General features: G+C 41.2%; 1 protein-coding gene across 2 annotated transcripts; it reads left to right on the forward strand.

The window, feature by feature from the left end:
* Positions 1-3,221: 3,221 nt before the first annotated feature.
* RNF146 (ring finger protein 146) lies at positions 3,222-18,440 on the forward strand. Of its 2 annotated transcripts, XM_081856222.1 has the most exons (3): positions 3,222-3,579; positions 13,436-13,591; positions 16,699-18,440. In XM_081856222.1, exon 3 carries the CDS (start codon positions 16,700-16,702, stop codon positions 17,741-17,743), a length of 1,044 nt encoding a protein of 347 aa, XP_081712348.1. In that variant the 5' UTR covers positions 3,222-3,579; positions 13,436-13,591; position 16,699; the 3' UTR covers positions 17,744-18,440. The 2 variants fall into 2 exon arrangements, with proteins under 2 accessions (XP_081712348.1, XP_081712347.1); XM_081856221.1 differs by lacking the exons at positions 3,222-3,579; positions 13,436-13,591 and adding an exon at positions 14,199-14,409.
* Positions 18,441-22,347: the final 3,907 nt, after the last annotated feature.

Below are 22,347 nucleotides of genomic sequence, written 5' to 3' on the forward strand. Positions count from 1 at the left end.
AAACAGTAATTAAAAGGTTCAATGTGAATCAATTTTTTAAAAATCACCCTACATGTGTTAATTGTCTTAACAACAAGTTTTTTTCCCGTGTGAATGGCCTCTGCTAATAATATAATTATCACTGACTGTAGTTTCTGCCTTTCATTCCCTCTGACTTCACTGTTTACAGTCCCAACTAAACCTAACTGTCTCTGTGTGTGTACAGTGGTACCTCGGGTTACGAACTTAATTCGTTCCAGAGTTCCATTCTTAACCCTTAAGAATTTAACTGTTCTTAACCCAAGGTGCACTTTTACTAATGGGGCCTGATGCCACCGCTGTACAATTTCCCTTCTCATCCTGGGGCAAAGTTTGCAACCCAGAGCAACTACTTCCAGGTTAGCGGAGTTTGTAACCTGAAGTGTTTGTAACCTGAAGCGTTTGTAACCTGAGATACCACTGTACTTGCGGCTCAGGGCAATATTTCATGCATATTATGTATATGGAAGTTTTTAATGTCTGGTGTCTTACTGTGTTTTAATATGTTGGAAGCTGCCCAGAGTGGCTGGGGAAACCCAGTCAGATGGGTGACATATGATGATGATGATGATTTCTACCAGTACAGTTTGCTTATTGCTATTTTGTTAGTTAAGTACTGTGTGACTACAATTACATTTGCTTTATAATACAGAATTTAAAGCACGAATTTTAATGAAATCTTCTCAGAGTTCTTTTTAGAAATATAATGCTTTTCTACTTTGCATTTATTAATGAAGAACATTTAAAAGACAATGCTGCTATTGTCTTTAGACTAAAGAGCGGAAGTAAGTTTGGTAGAGGGTTTATGTTTGTTATCCTTATGTTAGCTTTTAAATATTCATTATCTTAACAGCACAACCATATCTTCTACTGAGAGTTGGATGATTGGGACATGATCACATTCAAGTCCCCTTGTCTTGGCATAACACGGGTAATTGCCAGCTTGTGCACTGAGTCAAAAGCTGTGCTGTTCCAGCAGAAGACAATTACACATGTAACTATGGCAGCTGAACCATGAGGCGCAAGGGGAAATATGGGCATGTAGGCCTGAAAGAACAGATGCTAGCTTATTTAGCATTTCAAGGTTGGAGCTGTCTCTTGTGCATCCATGTTCTAACAATGGAATACAAGAACACACCAAGGTTCCATCAAGCCTAACAGCCTGCATCCAACATGACCAATCAGACATATTTACAAGATGGAGTAAGTCATATTTTGTGTGTTTAAAGCATCAGGTAATCACACACACAATAAGTATGATTAAGACTACAGTGCTGAAAATATGGCAATGCCAGTGAAATACAGTGGTACCTTGGTTCTCAAACATAATCCATTCCAGAAGTCCATTCGACTTCCGTAACGTTCGAAAACCAAGGCAGGGCTTCTGATTGGTGCAGGCACATCAGAAACAGTAGCCAACAGCCGCATCGGATGTTTGGCTTCTGAAAAACATTCGAAAACCAGAACACTTCCGGGTTTTTGGCGTTTGGGAGTTGAAATGTTCAAGTACCAAGGCATTCAAGAATCAAGGTTCCACTGTACCATAAAAGTAGTGTTGGGCTTGGGCATGTCTACATTATGAAGCCGTTTCCAGAGGAGTAGCTGCATTGGGCTACAATCCTCATCCCAGTTACCTGGGAGCAAACACCACTGAACTCAATGGGACTTAGTCTTACAGCAAAAACAACAAAAAGTATTGTGTGGAACTTTTTTTCTTACTATTTTTTTTATACAGTGGTACCTCTGGTTACATACGCTTCAGGTTACATATGCTTCAGGTTACAGACTCCGCTAACCCAGAAATAGTACCTCGGGTTAAGAAATTTGCTTCAGGATGAGAACAGAAATCGTGTTCTGGCGGTGCAGCAGCAGTGGGAGTCCCCATTAGCTAAAGTGGTGCTTCAGGTTAAGAACAGTTTCAGGTTAAGAACGGACCTCCAGAACGAATTAAGTACTTAACCCGAGGTGCCACTGTACTATTTAACAATTTTTACTATGGAACAAGTTTTCACGGACTGCAGTGTCTGCTTCACCAAATGCATGAGGTGTAATCCTCAGTTGCAGGAATGTAACATAGTTGCAAGGGTGCAGGGAGTTCTTTGCAGTGGGGGGGGGAGTGAAAATGCAAAAAGGATAGTGACGGTTTAATTAGAGAATGTATGCAAAATAAGCACAGTAGCTATTTACAACAGCACATTTTGGGAAAAGAGACAGTGCTGAGCTGACACAGAATGTGCTGGATGTCATCTGGCCTTGATGCCATCTTGTGACAGGACTAATGATCCAGATGGGTGGGGTATAAATAATAAGAATAATGATGACGATGATGCCTCCCCCCCCCCCCCATCAGCCTGGGTACTGGTGTAGTAAAAAGCTTTCTCCCCTCTCCCATATTTTCTGCCCTGACTGGTGGGGCTATGGATGCTGTGAGGGGGCTATGCTGCTCTGCCCCACTGCTGCTAACCAGGAGTTATGGTTGCATCCTTGGAGTTTAACTTCTCCTTGGAGTTTAACTTATGGATGAATTGCAAATGTACAGTTTCAGGCTGGAGTCTCCCAGTGGCATTCCTTTGTTCCTATTTTCAGGTAGGTAGCTGTGTTGCTCTGACGCAGTCAAAATAGATTTTTAAAAATCTTCAGATACAGTACACTGAAACGGAAGTCACCAGACGGGGTGATTGACTCAATTGACTGCGTCAGACCAACACAGCAACCTACCTGAATCTATATACCATATCCATTGAGTCCATCGCCCATCTCCTACTACCCTTCTGAGTAATACCCCTCCCCACCCTCCCACTATATAGAAGGGTCTGGTGACTTCTGTTTCAGTGTATCTGAAGAAGTGTGCAGGCACACGAAAGCTTATACCCAGAACAAACTTAGTTGGTCTCTAAAGTGCTACTGGACAATTTTTTTATTTATATTTATTTATTTCGACTTTGTTCCTATTGTGATTGTTACTGTTATTATTATTATTACAGCGTGACCTGGCGGACTGAAATGTTCCCCTACTGGCTTAGGGTTATATTGCCACTGATTTCTCCTGCCAGGCTTGAGGCTCTAGCGAAACCCTCTATCACCTGCCACACAACACAGCTGCCATCCTGGGGCTCCTACACACGCTGTATATACAGAGCCCGGTGACCGTCCTACTTCCTCACCCGCTCACTCCCTTGCCTCATCCGCAAGAGGCGCTAGAGCGCCCACACCATCCCCCGAGCCCCATCCCTCCCTTTCCGTTCCGGCCGCGCATCTCAGCCTTGGCTCCTCCCACCTCCGGCGCCACTTCTACGCCCCTCCCTCCTTGCGTGCTGACGTCTCGGGAGCTCGAGCGCCTGCTCGCTGCCCCTCACGCGGAGGGAGGGGCGGCGGCGGCGGCGAGCAGTCTCTAATCGCCAGGCAGAGAGAGAGAGAGAAAGGCAGACGACGGCCGGCAGGAGGAGGAGGAGGAAGAGGAGGAGGCGGGGGCAGAGCGGCGACGGCAACTACGCTGCTTCTTCGGCTTCAACCGCCTGCGGAGGGATCAGGCGCAGCGGGGAGGCGACTCCCGTGAGGGAGGTGAGTGCGCGAGTGAACGCTGCGCTTCGGGGGATGATGGAGGAGTCGGCGCTGGGGTGGCGGAGGCGGCTCTATTGTGTCCGGGGCCTTCTTCGCTCGCTCCCCCCCCCCCAGCGCCAAATCCCCGCCTCTCCGCGGCCGCTTCGCTTCTTCCGGGCAGCGGCAGACCCGAACAAAGGCCCCGTGTCGTCGTCGTCCGCGCGCCCCGAGTGCACGAGCCGGCCTCTTTTTTGGGGGGGGGGAGGAGGAGGAGGTTCGCTCGCCAGCCCTCCCTCTGGGTCACCTCTTGGCTCCGGCCTCTCGTCTCCGCCTCCCCTCAGATAGTCACTTGTTTGGGGAGCCATTAGCTCCCTCCCTCCAGCCCCCGACACGCGCAGCCACACGGGGGATATGCGTGGGGTATCCTCCTCCTCCTCCTTTTTTAATAGTGTTATGGGGAGGGGGGGGGTGTTTCTCTGCCTGACCATCCTTGCTGTCAACTGCGCATTTATTTCCTAGAGATGTTTTTCTTCCTCTCTCATACATAGCCTCAGTCGCTGCTGCTGCTGCTGCTGCTGTTTTTCCTGGAGGTGGGGGGAAGCGTAAAACAAAAAACAAAAACCAACTCCCTCCTCCAGGCAGAATATTTAGGGAAAGGCTGTCGTACTTGATACCCGTAAACAACAACAACAACAACAACAACAATAATGTGCAATGACAACTTCTTGTTGTCATTGGGCCGATTGTTGTTTACTGTGGAAAGCTCTCTTCCAGGATTTTAAGTACTGGTTGGTGGAAAGAGATATTGTTCCACTTGTCCTTTTCCTCTCAAATGAACAGTGGGGGGTGTATGAAAAACACACACACTGCCCTGGCTCTCCCGTTGCTGCGCCACCTTTGAGGGGAGGGGACTAGAACAAAGAGCCACATGATACCATCGTTTGATACAATTGACAGCAGCTGATATTCAGGAACTGTCATTGTGAGGGGTAAAATAATCCGTATAAATATGATATTGTTATCATATCAACTACAGAGAGCAGCTGTAGTTGAAAAGCAGTACACAAATGCTTTTAAATGACCGTGTCATTTGTATGCTTTTAATTTTACCTTTTTTAAAAAAAATGTTTTTCAGTTAAAAGAGAAAATGAGATGCTTAGCTAAACATAAGTATTTGGCCATGGGGCCTATTGGTAATTGTTTCTAGTTTGAAAGGACTGCAGTTGGAAAACTTTAAATTTAAGTACTGTAGTAGCTGCTGCCCAGGGTATTAAAATCTAACCTTGTTTCCGCATTTTTGTCACAACCACATTTTTTTTTTTTAAATTGAGATCAAATGAAGCTAGCTCAATTTGAAATAGTTCAAAATATGTAATTTTCAGGTAACATAGCCACAGCTTTTGGAACAAGAGGTTTGAAGTTTTAAAAAAGTGAAATGATACAGTTTGCTGGACAAATTACTTAGGCCATAGCTGTTTTAATGTTGATGGATGTAATTGGAGGTGTACTCATTGACAATGTGAGTGTGTAAAGGTGCTTCATAAGTCCTAGAAGTATTAAACACTAAATGAAAAGAGGACTATCCTGGCCTGGAAATCATTGGATGTGATTCATTGTAGCCCATAAGAGATGACGGAAAACATCAGAGGTGCCCTGATTCAGGTAACTGTAGATACAGTATGCTGCTTAAGGTCCATTGCTGCCCTTTGTACTGCACTCAACACAGCTCAGTTGAATGCAGTAATGCATGTTAGCCCACAGGTGCTGGCCCATAACTAGATTTGTACCATTTCACCCTTCATCTTTTGCACCTCAGAACAGTAGACATGCAAGTGGAAGCTCAATAACACTAGCTTTGGATTGAGAATATTGGTTTGATAGTTCATGTCCTGATCCTAAATTTATATTGTTAACATGAAAAGATGGCCTCACGTTAGGGGTACTGTATCTAGCTTTTTCTTTCAGCCTTTCTCAATTACTTTACAAGACTCCTGATAATATTTTCAATGTTTTTTCTTTACTTAAAAGTTAAATTGCAATGAGATAACATGGATAGAAAGCACCCAGAAGTACTTTGCTTCCATGATTCACAACTCTGAAATCTGACAACTAAGTGCTTTTAATGCTACTCTTTATAGCAGTCAGTCTGAGTTTTGTATAAATGGGAGGTGAAAATAAGTTCCTGGTCTACTTTGTAACAAACACAGGAGATTGCTTCTGTGCTGAATCTGGAATAGATAGTAAGGAGATCTTATGTTTGAACAGCAGCAAATTTGGGTAATCTAGGCCAGAATAATAATTACATGCAGTGTGCCTATTAGGATGCTTTAATGTGCTTTATACATAGTTTTTTTTTACCAGAAGTAAGATGGGCTTCTATGTTTTCGCTGTGTTCATATTTGATCTAGATGACAAAGTCTAAATGAAGAACAACACAACAGCAGACACATGGGTTAAAATCTGGTGGCCACTGAGAATACATGATCAGAACCAAAAAGCATTTAAGAACTTCTGTAAGCAGCACAATAAAGTGAATTGAAATGGAACCAGTATTTTCCCACTGGAACACATCACAGTAGGATATATACTGTATCTGAATTTAGAATTGAACATTCTGGGTCTGTAATCAGTTTCTGCTGAAATGAGAGGGCAAATTGCTTTTGTGCCTACTAAGTAATAAATTGATTTGACTGTAATTGTTGAAATTTATTCTGTTTTAGAGAAATGCATGTTTTTCCTGATGCCTCTTGGTCCACAAGGCCTTTCAGTTGTACATGTTCCATCAAGTTAGTCTTTTTTAAAAATAGGGCACATTATATTTAAGCTTTTTAGAAATTTGAAATGAGGTACCCAATGATATTCAGCTTTAGAACTGTGGCTGCATATGGAAAATCAAGTTGGTATCAAGGAATATCAACTTAAAATATAAGCAGATAAATTTATTGTGTATAAAAAGATGAACACACATATCCTTATGAAAGATAGTTTAAAATTTTTTTTTACCTACAACCCTAGGATGCTACATATCCAAAGAAAACAGTCATTTATCAAATGCAGATGTGCAAACAACCCCTGGTATCTTATGCATTCTTTTCTGAGAAAAGTGATAGCATGTTTTTATTAATGCCTATTGGTCTGTAAGTGCTTAGACTGGAACATAGGGTAGATGAGAGCATCCTATATGAGTATAGTTCCTCATATTGGGAGACTTAATGGCAATGATATTAGACAGTAGTAATTTCAAAAGAAAGAGACTTTAATCTCATGGATTTCACTGGGTCCACTAGCTGTATGTCAGTGCCCTTGATCTAGAGAAGTTGGCAAATACCAGAGTGAGCACCTGAGTGCAGGTGCTATTAGCACTGCACTGTTTTCAATGGGATGTTAATCCTCTCCCTATAATAAACTTTTGTAGGAAAGCAATTACAGATGCCAGTTTTCACGTGTATGACATAGAAGTCATAGTTTGGAAGGAAAACTAATGAATAGACAAAATGTCCAGGTTGGCATAAGCTATTTTCCAGAAGTGCTGCTGGCTGCCATTGTGCAGTACCTCTTATGAACCATGGCACATATATTTGCAAAAAGTTTGTCAAGCTGTAAGATTGGGGGTGTTTTAAGAATTGCTGATGTAATATATTATTATTTATAAAGTTCATGGACTCCAAAAAAGTTTCATGACACCACAAATCATACTCATGTCCAGAATAGTGTCCTTTTGACGTGGCAGTGAATTGTGTCTTTTCTAGCAATTTGGGTGCAAGACATTATCAAAGGTATCACTCTATCATATAACAGACAAAATATGTAAACAGGAGCTGGAGTTGTGCACCCCACAATAAGGAGACTGTTTCCTACAATATGACATAAAATAAACTTTGAGAGTCTCATTGAGAATTGTTTCTAGGAGATGTACATATACAAGCTATAGTGGCCCAAAGCTGAACTTTGTTCTCTCTATATATTTCAGAAATTATTGGCATTATTATATTATAAGCACAAGGAACTTTAAAAACTTTGATTCACCTCAAGTGGTACCGGAGAGTGTCTTCTACAAGATGACTTAAAATATGTCAAAATATATAGAATATAGTCAAAATATGTAGAAGAGAATAAGGAACTGGGGGCTCTGTACCCCATAATATATTTGTCCTACCACTAATCATATAAAACATACTCAAGATATATGTCCTGTATAAGGTGGCATAGATTCTAATAGGCTTCATATTGGGCAGAATATGTTTTCTAGTGTATGGGTTCACAACAATAACTACAAAAGGGGTATAAACTAACTCCTGATGGTTCGAGTGTATTTTTTGGGGTGGTCCAAGGATTGTTGTGGGAGTGTTTACTCCACCCCACCCCTGTTCCTTGCTCATTTATAGGTACAATCTCCAGGACATTTGAGTTTATTATTTGAGGTGGCATAAAGCTTTTTGTAGGATAACCCCCCTCCCCCCGTTCCTCCTTTTTCATATTTTGGCTATTATTGACCTTTGATGTGTTTTGCATCCAGAGTTTTAGTCCAGATTCAGTTCACTGCTGTGTTATAGAGGTCGGTATTCTCAAGCTGTTTGATTTCTAGTGGCCCACAGACCCACCCCCTTGCTTATTTTCTATGTATTTTGGCATGGGGTGTGTCCAAATGAAGAATTGGCCTGGAGTCAATATAGTTCTATCTCATTAGGGTCACCTCGCCTGCAGGTGTGGATATATGATTTGTGGTGACCTAAAGCTTATTTTGGGGTGCATGCCCTCAGTTTCTTGTTCTCATCTACATATAGTATTTTGGCGATTAATGCCATTATGCCATTATAATTTAATTTAATATAATATAATTTTAGAAGTTCTCCCTCATAAGCATATTCAATATACATCTCATTGAAAGCAATTTAATGTGCTTTCAAAACAATGTGTGTTTTGAAATGTGTCTGAATTATGCACATACAAACATCTTGCTCATACTTGTCTCCTCCAGATTGTGGAAGTGGCTGCGTTTTCGTGGATATGGTATTTTATACTTGATAGATGTGGCAGGACCATCTTTCTACATTGTGATTCGACATGGCTGTGGCCAAATAGTAGAAGTATACGGTTATGCCAAACCTAGCTATCTTGATGGTTCTTAGATGTGATGGTGTCTTGACTCTCTATCCTCCATACTGTTTTCAGTCTAATGCCTTGACTTTAGATCTGAGAGAATTACTTTAGTTGAAGTTCATCTGCCAACACATTTTTTCTGTGAAATTTCAAATGTATGACTGTGAAATTTCTGTGAAATTTCAAATGTATGACTACACAGTCATATTTGGTTTTTCTGTGTCAACTGGGGAAGGGAAACTTTTGGGTTCTAGGAAGACCTTTGTTCTGTACAGCAGTTCACTTGACAATAAGGAATTACATTCCCAAGGTTACTAGCTAAGATGCTTTTGTTGCATTTATATAGCACCATTCTAGTTTTCAGCCTTCTTATTTCTCTCTTCCTGACGCATTTCATTGCTCATTTGTGCCCCTTTCATGCCTTAATAGATGAATAGCTTACCTTTTCTGTGTGTCACCAAATGACCTAGGAACTGCAGAAAAGTAACTCACAACTTACGTGCGTTTAACTTGTGCACATTCAGCTTTATGCACTTGACAAAAAAAATTAAAAGGGGGCAGGCATCTGGGAATGAAGACTTTGGGAATCCCACTCGCCATTGAACCCAATGTGTTTTGACTATATGTGATTTTCATTTTACGCATGGTCCCTAGAATGTAACCCCAAGCATAAGTTGAGAGTCACCTGTATCTAATACACCTCTTCCTCTGTGTCCTACACTTTCTTGGTGGTTAATCTCTATTTGTCAACCCCTCTAACCTGACAATCTCCAAGACTGAGAATGTTCAGATGTGCCGTAAGACTTTCCTCATTTAGCCAGTGTTTAGTGAGTGGAAGTAAATAAGCAGTGGTCCACAAAATAAAGCACACAGTTCCTTTATATAAAGATAGATGAGCCTATAATTGAAGTATTTTAATCTTTCTAGGAGAGTTTGTAAGTACTGGATCTTCAGTGCATCATAGGTTAAATGCAGTGATTGAGTGAAATCATTTTCTAAACTTGCCTTTAAAACATTTATAGCCTTTAAAAATATCATTACTTCAATCTTATAATTATACTGTGGTCCGTTTCCTAAAGATAATTACATGCTTATTTCAATAAATTACATGCTTATTTCAATAAATTTCACTTTCTTAACTCTATGATAAATCTTTAATTTTTTATCTCCTCTTTTAATTATTCATCCATCTTCCTTCCCTTCTGTCCATTGGAGGCTGGTTTACCCTTGCAGGTGGAAAACATTTTGACTTTCAAGTAGCATGCACTTATGATTCAAAGGCTGTTGCACTGCAACATTTTTCAAAACAAATTTGTTCTGTCTGATAGGCAACTTATGAGGTGGTGGATGGTTAATGGTATTAACCTTGATGTACAACATAAGGCCAAGTGGACTGGTTTTATCTCTCCTGGGGGAATTCCAAATGCCTTTTGTTTGCAACCTTTTCCTGTGCTTTTTGGGGAAACAAGGCCTGCAAGTATGTATCAAAATTCGAGATGGGAGAATGACTACATCAATATATGTACCTTATTTCTTCCTGAATTTAGAAGCATGTTACAGAGTTTGTGACAGTTTTTCTAGCCTCATACAGCCACCAGTTACATTGCAGAGCACCTGAGGCACATTTACCATATGAATTTCTGGGAGGATGAAAAGCTAGTATGCTTCTGAAGCAGAACACTGGAAGAAGGGGATAGGGATCAGGGATGAGAAAGAAATGGAGCAAAACAAGACAGTGAATAAAAGCAGAACTGAGACCTGGTTGAGAAAAATAGGGCCTTCAGCAAGACAGTGCTGTTACATTAGAGCTGGGAGTGCAGGAACCTGCAGTGTTGCAGATAATGAACAGTTGTGGGATACAGAAAAAGGGGTAAGATCCTGGGGACAAGAGAGTGCACTATGAGGAGTTCAGACAGAGCTGCGTGGGTGCAGAGAGGAGAGCCCACTGTGAGGTGCAGAGAGAAACAGGAAGTTGTATGATAGATTAAAAAAACATACGGAGTTACAGTTTTAACTTAAAACTATTTTTTTTACTGTTAACATAGCACCTGGCTCTCATGAGTTAGTAGAAATCTAAAAGTGGCACTCCAAGTGAATTGTGTGTCTCTGCCCTAAAGTAATGTTTTAAAAAGAAAAATCACATGACACATGTCTGCCCGGTTATAGCCTTTTTTATTTTTAAAAAAGGAAAAAGGTGAAACAATTACATGCAGCACACAAGGGACTTCAGTGCAGAGGTTATTACTCAAAAGTTTTAATTGGAAGTTCAGCCAAAATCTTCCCAAAGCTCTTTTCAATTATGTACATTACCATTAACCTCTCTGCAGGACTTGTCGATTTCTTGACTTTATTTAGCTGTATTCATATGAGATGAATTTAATGTATGCAGTAAAATTTCACTTAAATAGATCTGCTTAGGCATTTGAAAGTTCTGCATCCTCAAGTTCAATAAAAAGTGCCTTTCAGTGTAACCTCTCTAGCAGAAAATGAAATGTAATGCATCTTGGTTAGATAGCTGTCTAGACATTGTGTTTTAAAACTATAACTGCACAGGACTGGTAAATGCTGTGAAGCAGAACCTTTCAGTTTGGGGTGAGTTTGAGGTTTGCCATGAGAGAAGTCTGAATATGATGAGGAGAAAGGAGAGCATTGTATTAGGTTAAGTGGTAGGATTTGAATTTTGTGTGCCTTTGCCTTGGAACCTGCAGACCTCAAAATATCCTGCCCTAATAGTCTAATAGAATATTCAAGAAATAATATGATGGCTTTTGACGTTCAACAAACTGGTTCCCCAGCCTTCCACTGGACTAACATATTCTAGAGCAGCTTACTTTAATTGCCAGCATGAATTGATTGATTTTTTTTATTTTATTTAGCAAAATTAATTGTATACTGCTTGATCGTTTTATTTTTGTAAACCACTTAGCAGTTCTACTGGCAAACATCAAAACTGTCAAGAAAATACAAAGTTAAATCAGGTACTTTTAAAAATTCAAAATGGAAATAAAATAAGCAGTTAAGCAATAAAAATAGATTAAAACACATGTCAGCTTCTACATATCTGGATAGGCTTGTCTGAAAAGAAATGTTTTTAGCCGGTACTGAAAAGAGTAAAGTAAAGCCTCCTGCCTGACGACAATAGGCAGGGAGTTTCAAAGTGCAGGTGCTACTAAACCTAAAGACTGATTTCTTACAAGTGCAGAATGAATGTTTTGTGGTGTTAGTCCTGCAGATCAAAGTGGTCAGGTAGATATAGAGGGTAAATCGATCACTCGGGTAAACTCGTCCCAAGCTATTATAAGCTGTAGTATATGCTAACAGTAACACCTTGAAATTTGCCTGGTAACAAACAGAGATCTCTGAGCAAGGGTGTTATATGTTGACAATGTCTCTCTTCTGCCAGCAACTTTACTGCATCATTCAGCACTAACTGCAGTTTCCAGTTCAAGCTCAAGGGAAGACTCACATTGAGTGCATTGCAGTAATCCAGTTTTGAAGTTACTAATGCTTGAACTGGGACGCGGGTGGCGCTGTGGGTGAAACCACAGATCCTAGGACTTGCCAGTCAAAAGGTCGGCAGGTCAAATCCCCGCGACGGGGTGAGCTCCCATTGCTCGGTCCCTGCTCCTACCAACCTAGCAGTTCAAAAGCACGTCAAAGTGCAAGTAGATAAATAGGTACCGCTCTGGCGGGAAGGTAAACGGCGTTTCCGTGCGCTCCTCTGGTTTGCCAGAAGCGGCTTAGTCATGCTGGCCACATGACCCGGAAGCTGTACGCCGGCTCCCTCAGCCAGTAAAGCGAGGTGAGCGCCGCAACCCCAGAGTCGGCCACGACTGGACCTAATGGTCATGGGCCCCTTTACCTTAATGCTTAATGCTTGAACTACTATGGAAAAGTCCTCCCTGGCTGTAGGTGTTGTACAGGCTGCAGTTGGTAAAGGACACTTCTAGCCACTTAAGTTGCTTGGGCCTCCTGTAACAAAGATAGATCCAGACTGCAAACCTGTTGCTTCAGAGGGAGTGCAACCTGTCCAGAGCTGATCAGTTTCTCAGACACGAGAACCACTCACTTACATAGTCTCTTTGATCTCAAAACTGTTTGCTACTTTGATCTTAAAATGACTTAAGAGAACATATCCATGAAATAAAAGAAAATGCATCAGATGTAATAACTGAGTAACTGAGTTCACCGTGGAAGAGCCTCCAGCTGGAAGGCTATTGGCTTAACTGAAACTTTTGCCATTGCCTCCTCTGTTCCCAAAACCAATTCCATTCTCATCTCTTCTGTCTCATTGAAGCAGCAGGAGAGGCAAGATGGTGTACGTAACGCCATCCATTGAACTGGCTGGAACCAGCTGCCATTTGTCTCCTTCTCTCCCAGAACTGTTTTGTTCACTGATTCTGACATCCTTGTCTATGGCACAGTGGGTCAGTGTGGCTAGCTGCTAACCACAATGTTGGAAGATACAGGCCACTCAGAGATGGCTGTGGGCAGGATTGCAAGGGGTTGGACTAGATGACCCTTGGGGTCTCCTTCAGCTCTACAATAAAATAGCTGATTACTAAATTTGCTTATTTTCATTCCCATCTCTTTTTGTACTTGTAAGCCACTATTATCATTGTGTGTTATCATGGCTAGTTGGACAGAAAGCTGCTATTTATAAATATAGTTCATATTTATAGTTCATAAATATATTTATATTATATTTATAGTTCATAAATATAAATATTTGGTTACTCTAAGTCTGATGGCTCTTTATTTTCTCCTTAACTTGCAGTGGGACGCTGGCATTGCCCATGTCCAGAAAGCAGCATGCAAGAAGAATAAGTTGTTAACTGGGAAACAAGGCACTCAGCTCTGATTAGATACTTATAAAGATGGTTTAATTTTGCAATATGTTCTAAGAAGAGTGATAAGAAGAAAAAAAAAGAAGGTAAGGTAAATGTGATGTAGATCTTGTATGTGTCCAAGTATGGAGTTGGCATTTCAAATGTGACTTGTACTTGATACGGTAAACTACAAGTGCACAGTAAAAAATTCATCCCCTCTCAGACATCAAGCTAGAGAGAGGTTAAAACTAGCTGTTTTGTCAGTAGGTGGCTGAGGAACTCTGAGAACCTTGGCTGCCCACTGCCAAAACAAGCTCCATTCTTTTGTTCTGTCTTCAGGTGGGAAGGGTGGGCTGGCTTTTGAAAATGAGCAGCTGAGGTATTTGGAGTAAGTGGGCAGGCCAGCACTGTAGAAGCCCCTTCTGCCTTGCTACAGCTGTAAGCTAGAGAGGGAAAGGGATTGTCCCTGGTCATCTGATGCTGTGTGAGGTTGGGGACTAAAACTGCAATCCTTAAAAGTTCTTACTTTGCACTCAGCACTACTGAATGCAGGGATTTACTTCTGAGTAAATTCATAAGAAGGTGGTAAAGGGGAGTAGGTGAGGAATGTTTAACTGTGTTTCTGGTGCATTTTTTTTAATACTTATTTTGGTTTTCTATACACTACAGTATTTTAAAATGTGAGCCATCTTATAAATCTTTAAAATAAATAAATGTTTCTGGCAATCTCATGTTTTTGTTTGATTACAGGGGCCAGCCTAAACTTGTTGAACTCTGTTCCCTTACTAAACAAATGCTTTTATACTGTTAATTGGTATTATGAGGCTCTCAATGCATGCTGTCACTTTTTAATTGTGGAATTACTCAGGTGTACCAAGTTCTCCTTTTTCTACTTGGTTTCCCAACCTGCTGGGACACCCAAGTAAGTGGATATAGGATTGCAGCCTTAGTCTATGTGTTGCACAAACCTTCACACAAAATCTCACCTTGAAATTTGTAAAATCCGGAATACATAAGCCAGAATTTTTCAACCTTTTTGAGTCCATGGCTCCCTTGGCCAACTGCATTCTTTCTGTGGTACCCCTGTGGGGCTCAGAATCCCAGTTATGTCACCCCTTGCCTGCAGAGCTGGCAGCCTCTCACCCTTTTTCAAACACCCTGCCTTGTGGAGTGTTCCCTCAGCCTCCTCTCCTCTCCCCTCTCCTTGGGAGTCCTCTGGGCAGCCGTTGCCTCCGCCCTTAGTCTCTGAGCTGCCCCCCCTTCCCCAAAGGGAGGTGCCTCCTCACACTGCCCCACAGGAGTCTGAGAAGAAGATGCCCCCAGCCTTAGTGGCTCAGTGGAGACTGGCCAAATGTGAACCTGAGGCCTGCATCTTACCTTGGAAGCCAGCCCCAGAGGCACCATTTGCTTGTGGAGGTTATAGCCAGGGTTGCTACAACAAACAGCTGTGCAAGCCTTTGGGAGGCAGAGATGCAGGAGGGCATCAGAGGAGGGAGGGAAGGAAAGAAGGCCAGAGGCCAGTGTTGCTGTGGCACCCCTGAACATCATTCAAGGCACCCCAGAGTGCCGTGGCACACTGGTTGAAAACCACTGATGTAAGCAGATAACCATGGTTTCCTATTCCTGAAATCACATGTTCAGACATCCTAGATGGATCAAGCAACTATTGACTGCATTTTGCTAAATAAATACAGTAGACTTGGGCTAAAATCTTTATTCAAATATCTTTCTGGGACCCAGATCCTCTGACTTAACTGTGTCCAATTTTTTGATGTGTGATATTGTGCTGTGCCATATGCAAAAAGTAGGGAGTCAAGACTGACCAAGACCAAACACTCTTTTGTACAGATTGTGATGGGTTCATTAATTCTTTGACAAAAAGCCATGACATTTGTTCACTTCACTGTCATCTCAGCAAAAATTGCAAGGAGCATGATTGACACTTGTTTTATTTATACACATATGCAGAATATACAATCTACTGAATGTAAGCAACATGCTGCAAATAAATAAAATGCCTACAAGAATAAAAAGTTGCAGTAACACAGATGTTATAAGCTCCTTGGATGGGGAGTATGGGGAAATAAGGAGATCTGTGCTTATAGCACTGAAAATACATTAAAATGGGCGCCAGGCAGGCCCATCTGGGGAAGGAATTCAAGTAAATAAAATGCAATAAGAAGAAGGTCATTTCTCTACTTGCCATTTACCTGAGATGGCAGGGTAACTAGAGAAGACTTTTGGTGCATGGGCAGGTTGATGCAGAAGCATGTTCCTTCAAGTATTCAGGTCTCAACCTCTGTAGGGCTTTAAAACTAAGCACCAGTGCAGTAAATTGGCTCTACAAACAGACCAGTAGTCAGTAGAGATCTTTAAGCACAGACAAGATATGATCCCAACAACGAGTCCTGGTTAGTACCAAAAACAGCTACTAAGATACTAATGGCAGCTTCTGAGCAGAAAGCCCCTGAATAAGGTATTGTAGTAGTATAGCAAAGTTACTGTAGGTAGTTTGTATCTCTCCAGGAGGGGCTGCATCTGACATAACTGGTGGAAGCTATGACACATAGGAACTAGTACCACCATCTACATATTCTCAGTTTATTCATCATCATCCAGGGTCCCCCCCCCCCCCCCCGTGATCTGAAGTATCAATTTTAAACTTCATTGCCTAACTTCAATCAGAGGCAAGAGAGCTGAATGTTTCATGCAGATAATGAGGGACCAGATAGGACCCTGTAGTATCCTAGAGCTTAGCAGTAGTCACCCAGCACAATGTTCCAGAAGTTCCACGTTACTTAACTAAGCACTAGCAGTGGGGATCAGAGGCAAAGTAGTTATGAAGGACAGCTATCTTGGTGTTGAAACATTAATATGCAATTTTGTTTCACCCTTTCTCTAGTGTGGTACTGTAAACTATCGTATTTGCATCCTGTCATTTATATATATTAGGTTCATTTACTTCATTCTTGTAGAGTGAGCTTCATGAGCAGGCAGCAGCTTGAACCCAGATCTTCCAGCCCATATTTTCTGCAGCACATTGATTGTCATTGCAGATTGATATTTTGTTTTGTCTGTATATGATGCTGTTCATGTACATTTTTGTAGCTTTTTTCAGTTGTTATAAACGGTTTAGGATAATGTCCTGTGGTTAAGCAAAGTAGGCTAACAGTAGATCCTGCCAAATTATGATACTTTTGTTGTTCTCTAGGATGGCCGGTTGCGGTGAGATCGATCACTCAATCAACATGCTTCCCACAAACAAGAAGACAAATGAATCATGTGCAGCACCATCTCTCATGGTCCCTGAATGTGCTATCTGTCTGCAAACATGTGTCCACCCTGTGAGTCTGCCTTGTAAACATGTCTTCTGTTATCTGTGTGTGAAAGGAGCTTCCTGGCTGGGAAAGAGATGTGCACTCTGTCGTCAGGAGATCCCGGAGGACTTTCTTGATAAGCCAACCTTACTGTCACCTGAGGAACTCAAAGCAGCCAGTAGAGGCAATGGGGAATATGCCTGGTACTATGAAGGCAGAAATGGATGGTGGCAGTATGATGAACGTACCAGTAGGGAGCTGGAAGATGCCTTTTCCAAAGGTAAAAAGAGCACTGAAATGTTAATTGCTGGGTTCTTGTATGTGGCAGATCTTGAGAACATGGTTCAGTATAGGCGAAATGAGCATGGACGTCGCAGGAAAATAAAACGGGACATAATAGATATTCCAAAGAAGGGAGTGGCTGGGCTTAGGTTGGACTGTGACTCTAATGCTATCAATCTAGCAAGAGAGAGCTCTGCTGATGGTGCAGACAGCACACCAGCTCTAGGAGCTGCTGCTGGGCAGCCTCTAGCAACTGCTTCTGTTAGACCCCTTCCTTCACTAGATGGTCAACCGACAAGCCCTGCAACACCATCACCTGATGCAAGCACTCTAGAGAACTCTTTTGCCAACTTGCAAATAAATGGAGACAGTATGGTTGAAAGGAGCCATAGGGTTGAGGGAGAGGAAGACCATGAATCATCGTCTTCTGGTAGGGTGCCAGTTCTTGACACCTCCATTGAGGAAACAGAATCGGATGCTAGCAGCGATAGTGAGGATGTGTCTGCCCAACTTCAGTTGCCTGTATCCTCTGCTCAGCAGAGACATCTGAATGCAAGTCAGCCAGCCTTGGATAGACCAGTGGTGGGGAGTGGGGTGGGAAGCACCAGTGTAAGGTCTAGAAGGCCTGATGGACAGTGCACAGTAACTGAAGTTTAAATCTAGAGCCATGTTTTGAAAACTCAGTCTTGTATATGTACATTTTGTCTGTATTGGCATTGCATTCCAGCCTAGCAATGTATTCAAAGTGTTTCAGGGTGGGAGGAGGGGAAAGGGAAAACCAAGCCTGGTCCTTGAACTTGTAAGAAAATCTCTTAATATGTCTTGGCTGGAAGATTCAATGTTTGAAGAAAAAAACAAAACCCTGGGGTGTGTTAATGGTTTGACAGCTACTTAGCAATACCCAGTTTCGTAAATGTCTCACGTTTTATTTTGTAGTATATGCTCATCCCCAGTAAAACCCTGTCCCCATTTTTGACCAGTGTATATTCACTGTACAACTTGGAAATGTCATCATTCTTCATTGCATTAAGTATCTTTACTATCTGCATGGATTGATATATGGAAGGAAAACTAAAGCGAACTGGAAATGAACAAGAATTGGGGGTATGAACCAGATGCTTAATTTTAACATAAAGTAGGTGTGACTTCTAAAGTTCAGATGTTTTACTAAACAAAGAGCAATCATCTTCCTGAATGAAATGTAAAATAACTTCTGTTGCAGAGTTTTACTTGTAAACACTTCATGGTGTCTTCATCGGCTCTTCCGTCTAGTCCCTGTAGCTTGTTTGTTTTCTTGTTCCGTCTGGTTTTTGTTACAAAATTTATAATTTAATAAACTACATTTTATCAACCACCTGAGCTCTGTTTCCACATGGGTCTGCACCCATGTCATCTTGAAGTTAGTTATCAAAGGAGGAATGGACACTGGTTAATTGTAGGACTTTGTGTGCTGAAAATCAACATGAAACACAATGTGCTGAAGATTACACAGTGCTTGAAAAAGATGGTATAATAAATATATGGCTCTATAAAAACCCATTCATTTCTCCTGCCTTGCCTAATCTGCCAGGATAGGGAATCTGCAGAAATTTGTAATGTAGTGAGATAGGCAGAAAGCCAAACCACAGCTTGCTATTTTGGTTAAGTACCATCTGTGAAAATACACCTCTCACAGACTTTCTCTACTATTGCTAACATTGGGCAAAGACATCCTTTTGTGTGGGGTGTGGATAGATTACTTGGTGGAAAAACCATCACATCCATAGCCTGCAGTTGGGTGGGTGGTAGTCCAAAGCTGATATGGTGTCAGGAGACAAAGGGAACATTGGGTCCTGTGGATTCACAGCTATTGTAGAACACTCCATTTTGCCCTACACTGTCACTAAGAACACCACTACTGGAATTTCCAGTGGGTGTCTTGGGAGGCCACTGGAAGTGTTGGTGTCTTGCCCATAGCCCATTTTGTTCATCTACTAGCTCCTTACATAACCTTTGGCTTTGACCCTTTAGGTTTCTGTGATTTTATGGACGACTCCTTTGCAATTAACATATGCAATAGCTAACTACCAATAGTGTTCGGTACTGAAAATGGAAGTCTAAGAACTGGAACTCCCCCAGTCTTTCATTCTAGGTACAGTCTTTGCTTCAATTCTTGGTGGCCGCCACTGAGCACTACCTCCTTTCACATTTAACATTGACCTACATAGACATTGTAAAGTATCAACAAGTGTTATAACTAGCTATGTGAACCCAGTACCATTTATACATGAAGTAAATGACAAGCAGGCCTCCATAGTAAAGCCACAATCATGGCAGCATGAAGGAGATTCCTGACCTATCCATTAAATACAGCTGAATAGCTACTGCACAAAATAGAAATCTCTTTTGTTATAAGCATATCTGTAAGTGCCAGGGTACTGTGTATCATTTGGTGGTTATTAGTCATTTCTGGTAATACTGTCTTTAATAAAAACACAAAACTAAGTTTGTGCTTCCACACAAAGCTATTCTTTCCCTGGTCTGTTCTCAAGCTTAACATCCATGTGATCCCGACATAAGAAGTGGCAGCTAACTACTTGAGTTACACATAAATAACGGCCTGGTTATAGATGCTACCTTCATGAACATCACAGTACAAACCTCATTTTAATCAGCCTGTTTGCACATGGATCTTTTGCAGCTCTGAAAAAATACTCTATCTCCATATGTACTAAAAAACAAGAGATGATACTCTTTAAAGTACAGTTCTCCATCCACAATAAAGCAATTTAAATAATTTATCCTAGTCCCATAATGTGAACTAGTTTAATAAAAGGCAGCTGATGGTTTAGGTCAGGAAAAGAGAGGGCTCCAAGGAAGAGTATACCTCTAAGCAGGGCTTTTTTCCAGCCGGAATTCAACGGAATTGAGTTCTGACACCTCTCAGGTGGTTGCCATTGTGATTCTAAGTGTTTATGGTCAGTTCCGGCATCTCTTTTTCTAGAAAAATAGCACTGCCTCTAACATATTGCCAGTTTTTCAGCTATCAGTGTGTTTCACATAGCTGTGGGACATTGATATATACTGATATTGAACATGCTCTATTTTGCACCCTGGCACCATGCCTTCATGTCAACAATGCTGCTGTATCAAGCAAAATGAAGGACGGCTCTAATAACACTTTCATCAGGAATGATTCTATAAATTAAGTGAATTCAGAGAGCCTAGCTGTAGTTATTTTGGATTCTCTGTGCAAGCCTCCAGCAGGGATTCACAATCCTTGGCTTGCCTTTATAACAAGCCAAAAATCATGCTTGTTATGACTCACCATGCCGAGAGATGAGCAGGGTCTTACTTCATATCACACCATTCTCCAAGCTGGGAGGTCAGTGGGCGTGGGGGGATACTTGCTGCTTTCCAAGAGTCTCCAAGGCTCAGTTGTTAGCTGTTGAGCACCTGCTCTTCTCAGGAGAAGCACATATATTCTTCCTCAGTATTGCACTCAATAGGTTGGAAATGTGCTCACCAGTGATATGTTTGTCTATGAGCACTTCAGTTTTTCTTGATAAATTGAGTTATGAAAAAGCTGTGCTGCAGAAAGCTTGAGTCAAGAGGTTGCCATGTTTCATCCACCACTGCAAATGTCTTGCTGTAACAGACTTTCTGATTTGTCACAGCTTTGTATGCCGAGTGTATCACCAAAAAGAACAAAACAAATAAAACAAATCTGCACTCCTCTTTGCTGGATCAACTGCTATCATTACTGGCTCTGATAAGGTCTATTCCCCACCCCGCCTCCCAGGTGACATAAAAAGAATAACAGTAGGGTCATCATTAGAAAGGAAGAACTACAAATAATAGTATTACAAACAGAACAGAAGTAATGACTTGTTTGACTCAAAGTTCTTGCAGTCCTAACACAAATATGAAGAAGTTTATACTACAGAAACTACAGCTTTAAATGCATCAAGGATATTGTATACAAAACCAATTTACTGTTTCCACAAAGCAGCTAGATACTGGTTTTGGCACTCTGAATGCAATTGAAAGTTTGCAGATGCAAGTCATCTTGGAGATGCTTTTTTGTATAGGCTGAAAAAGGTAAGGTCAATTAAGTTAACCAGGAAATCCATCCAATATGTCTTTGATCCATATATGCCTAGACACCATCACTGATATTTGCAGATACAGCATGATTGTGTGAAAATCCGTTTTACATTTAACAATGGGTCTGTCAACTTTATCTACACAAAGACCTAAGATGAAGGTGAGATGTTCTTGCACTTAATACAAAATCTTATAGCACCTTCAAGAATAACAAATGCATAAGCTTTTGTAGATGAAATCCACTTAATCAGATACAATGTGGACTTGGGTTCATGAAAGTTTATGGCATAATAAATTTGTTGGTTGTTAAGGTGCCTCAAGATTCTTTGTTTTTGCTGCAACAAACAAACACAGTTCACCTTTCTGGTGTAAGTTTGAGATGGTTTAATAAGCTGAAGGCAGGAGCTTTGGGGCTGTGCATGTAGTGTATGAGCTCACTGAGTACCACCTAGATGAAGTTTGAGGAAAGCTATACTGTTACTTATTTTAGTTCTGACCTGGCCAATTCTCAGTGTACATGTACACAGGGCTAAAGTTGCTTTTAGGTTAAACCTATTTTTGATCAAACTATGTCCAACTTGGACATGATTGTTTCCAAGAGCTTTGAACTGGAGACATCATCAACAACAACCAAACCCATTTGAAAAGGATATCATCTTACATCCATCTCAGGTCTTTGCAAGGATAAACTTGGCTAAAATGCTGCACTTGCCTTTCAAAATATTATGCCCGTACATAACATAATGCACATGAAAATAATGCATTCAGTGAAGATGCTTTGAAAGAGTAAGTTTAATTACTACTCCAAGTATGATAGCTCTTAGTACGAGAGAGAGGAACATCTTACATATACTCACTGGGATGCAAATGTCTCCTGGCTGATTTGCAGACTTCCATATGCATACAACCTCCACGTGCAATATGCAGCAAGTTGCTGGAAGGGAAATATATATACATATATATTTACCCTACCTGGGACTAAGCTCCCAGCATTTCTTTTATTTTTCAAGAACAAATTTCCCTAATCTCCACTTTAGCTATGATCAGAGTATAGGGGGCTTATAATCAAACGTCCCAGAAAGTTAATGCCCACTGAGTTGATACAATTCTTAACAGTTTCTCCCAAATCCCTGTTTGGCAGCAGCTGTTTGTTTGGAAAAGAAAGATCAAAACCA

Source organism: Podarcis erhardii (genome assembly GCF_964252035.2).
Source record: "Podarcis erhardii genome assembly, chromosome: 3".
NCBI lineage: Eukaryota > Metazoa > Chordata > Lepidosauria > Squamata > Lacertidae > Podarcis > Podarcis erhardii.

What these genes read in the sequence shown, in the direction of transcription:
- RNF146 (XM_081856221.1), top strand. Translation starts at nt 14,201, where the DNA reads ATGTTTCTGGCAATCTCATGTTTTTGTTTGATTACAGGGGCCAGCCTA. An exon ending in CAACCTGCTGGGACACCCAA is followed by an intron (nt 14,410 to 16,698) that starts GTAAGTGGATAT and finishes GTTGTTCTCTAG; the next exon opens with GATGGCCGGTTGCGGTGAGA.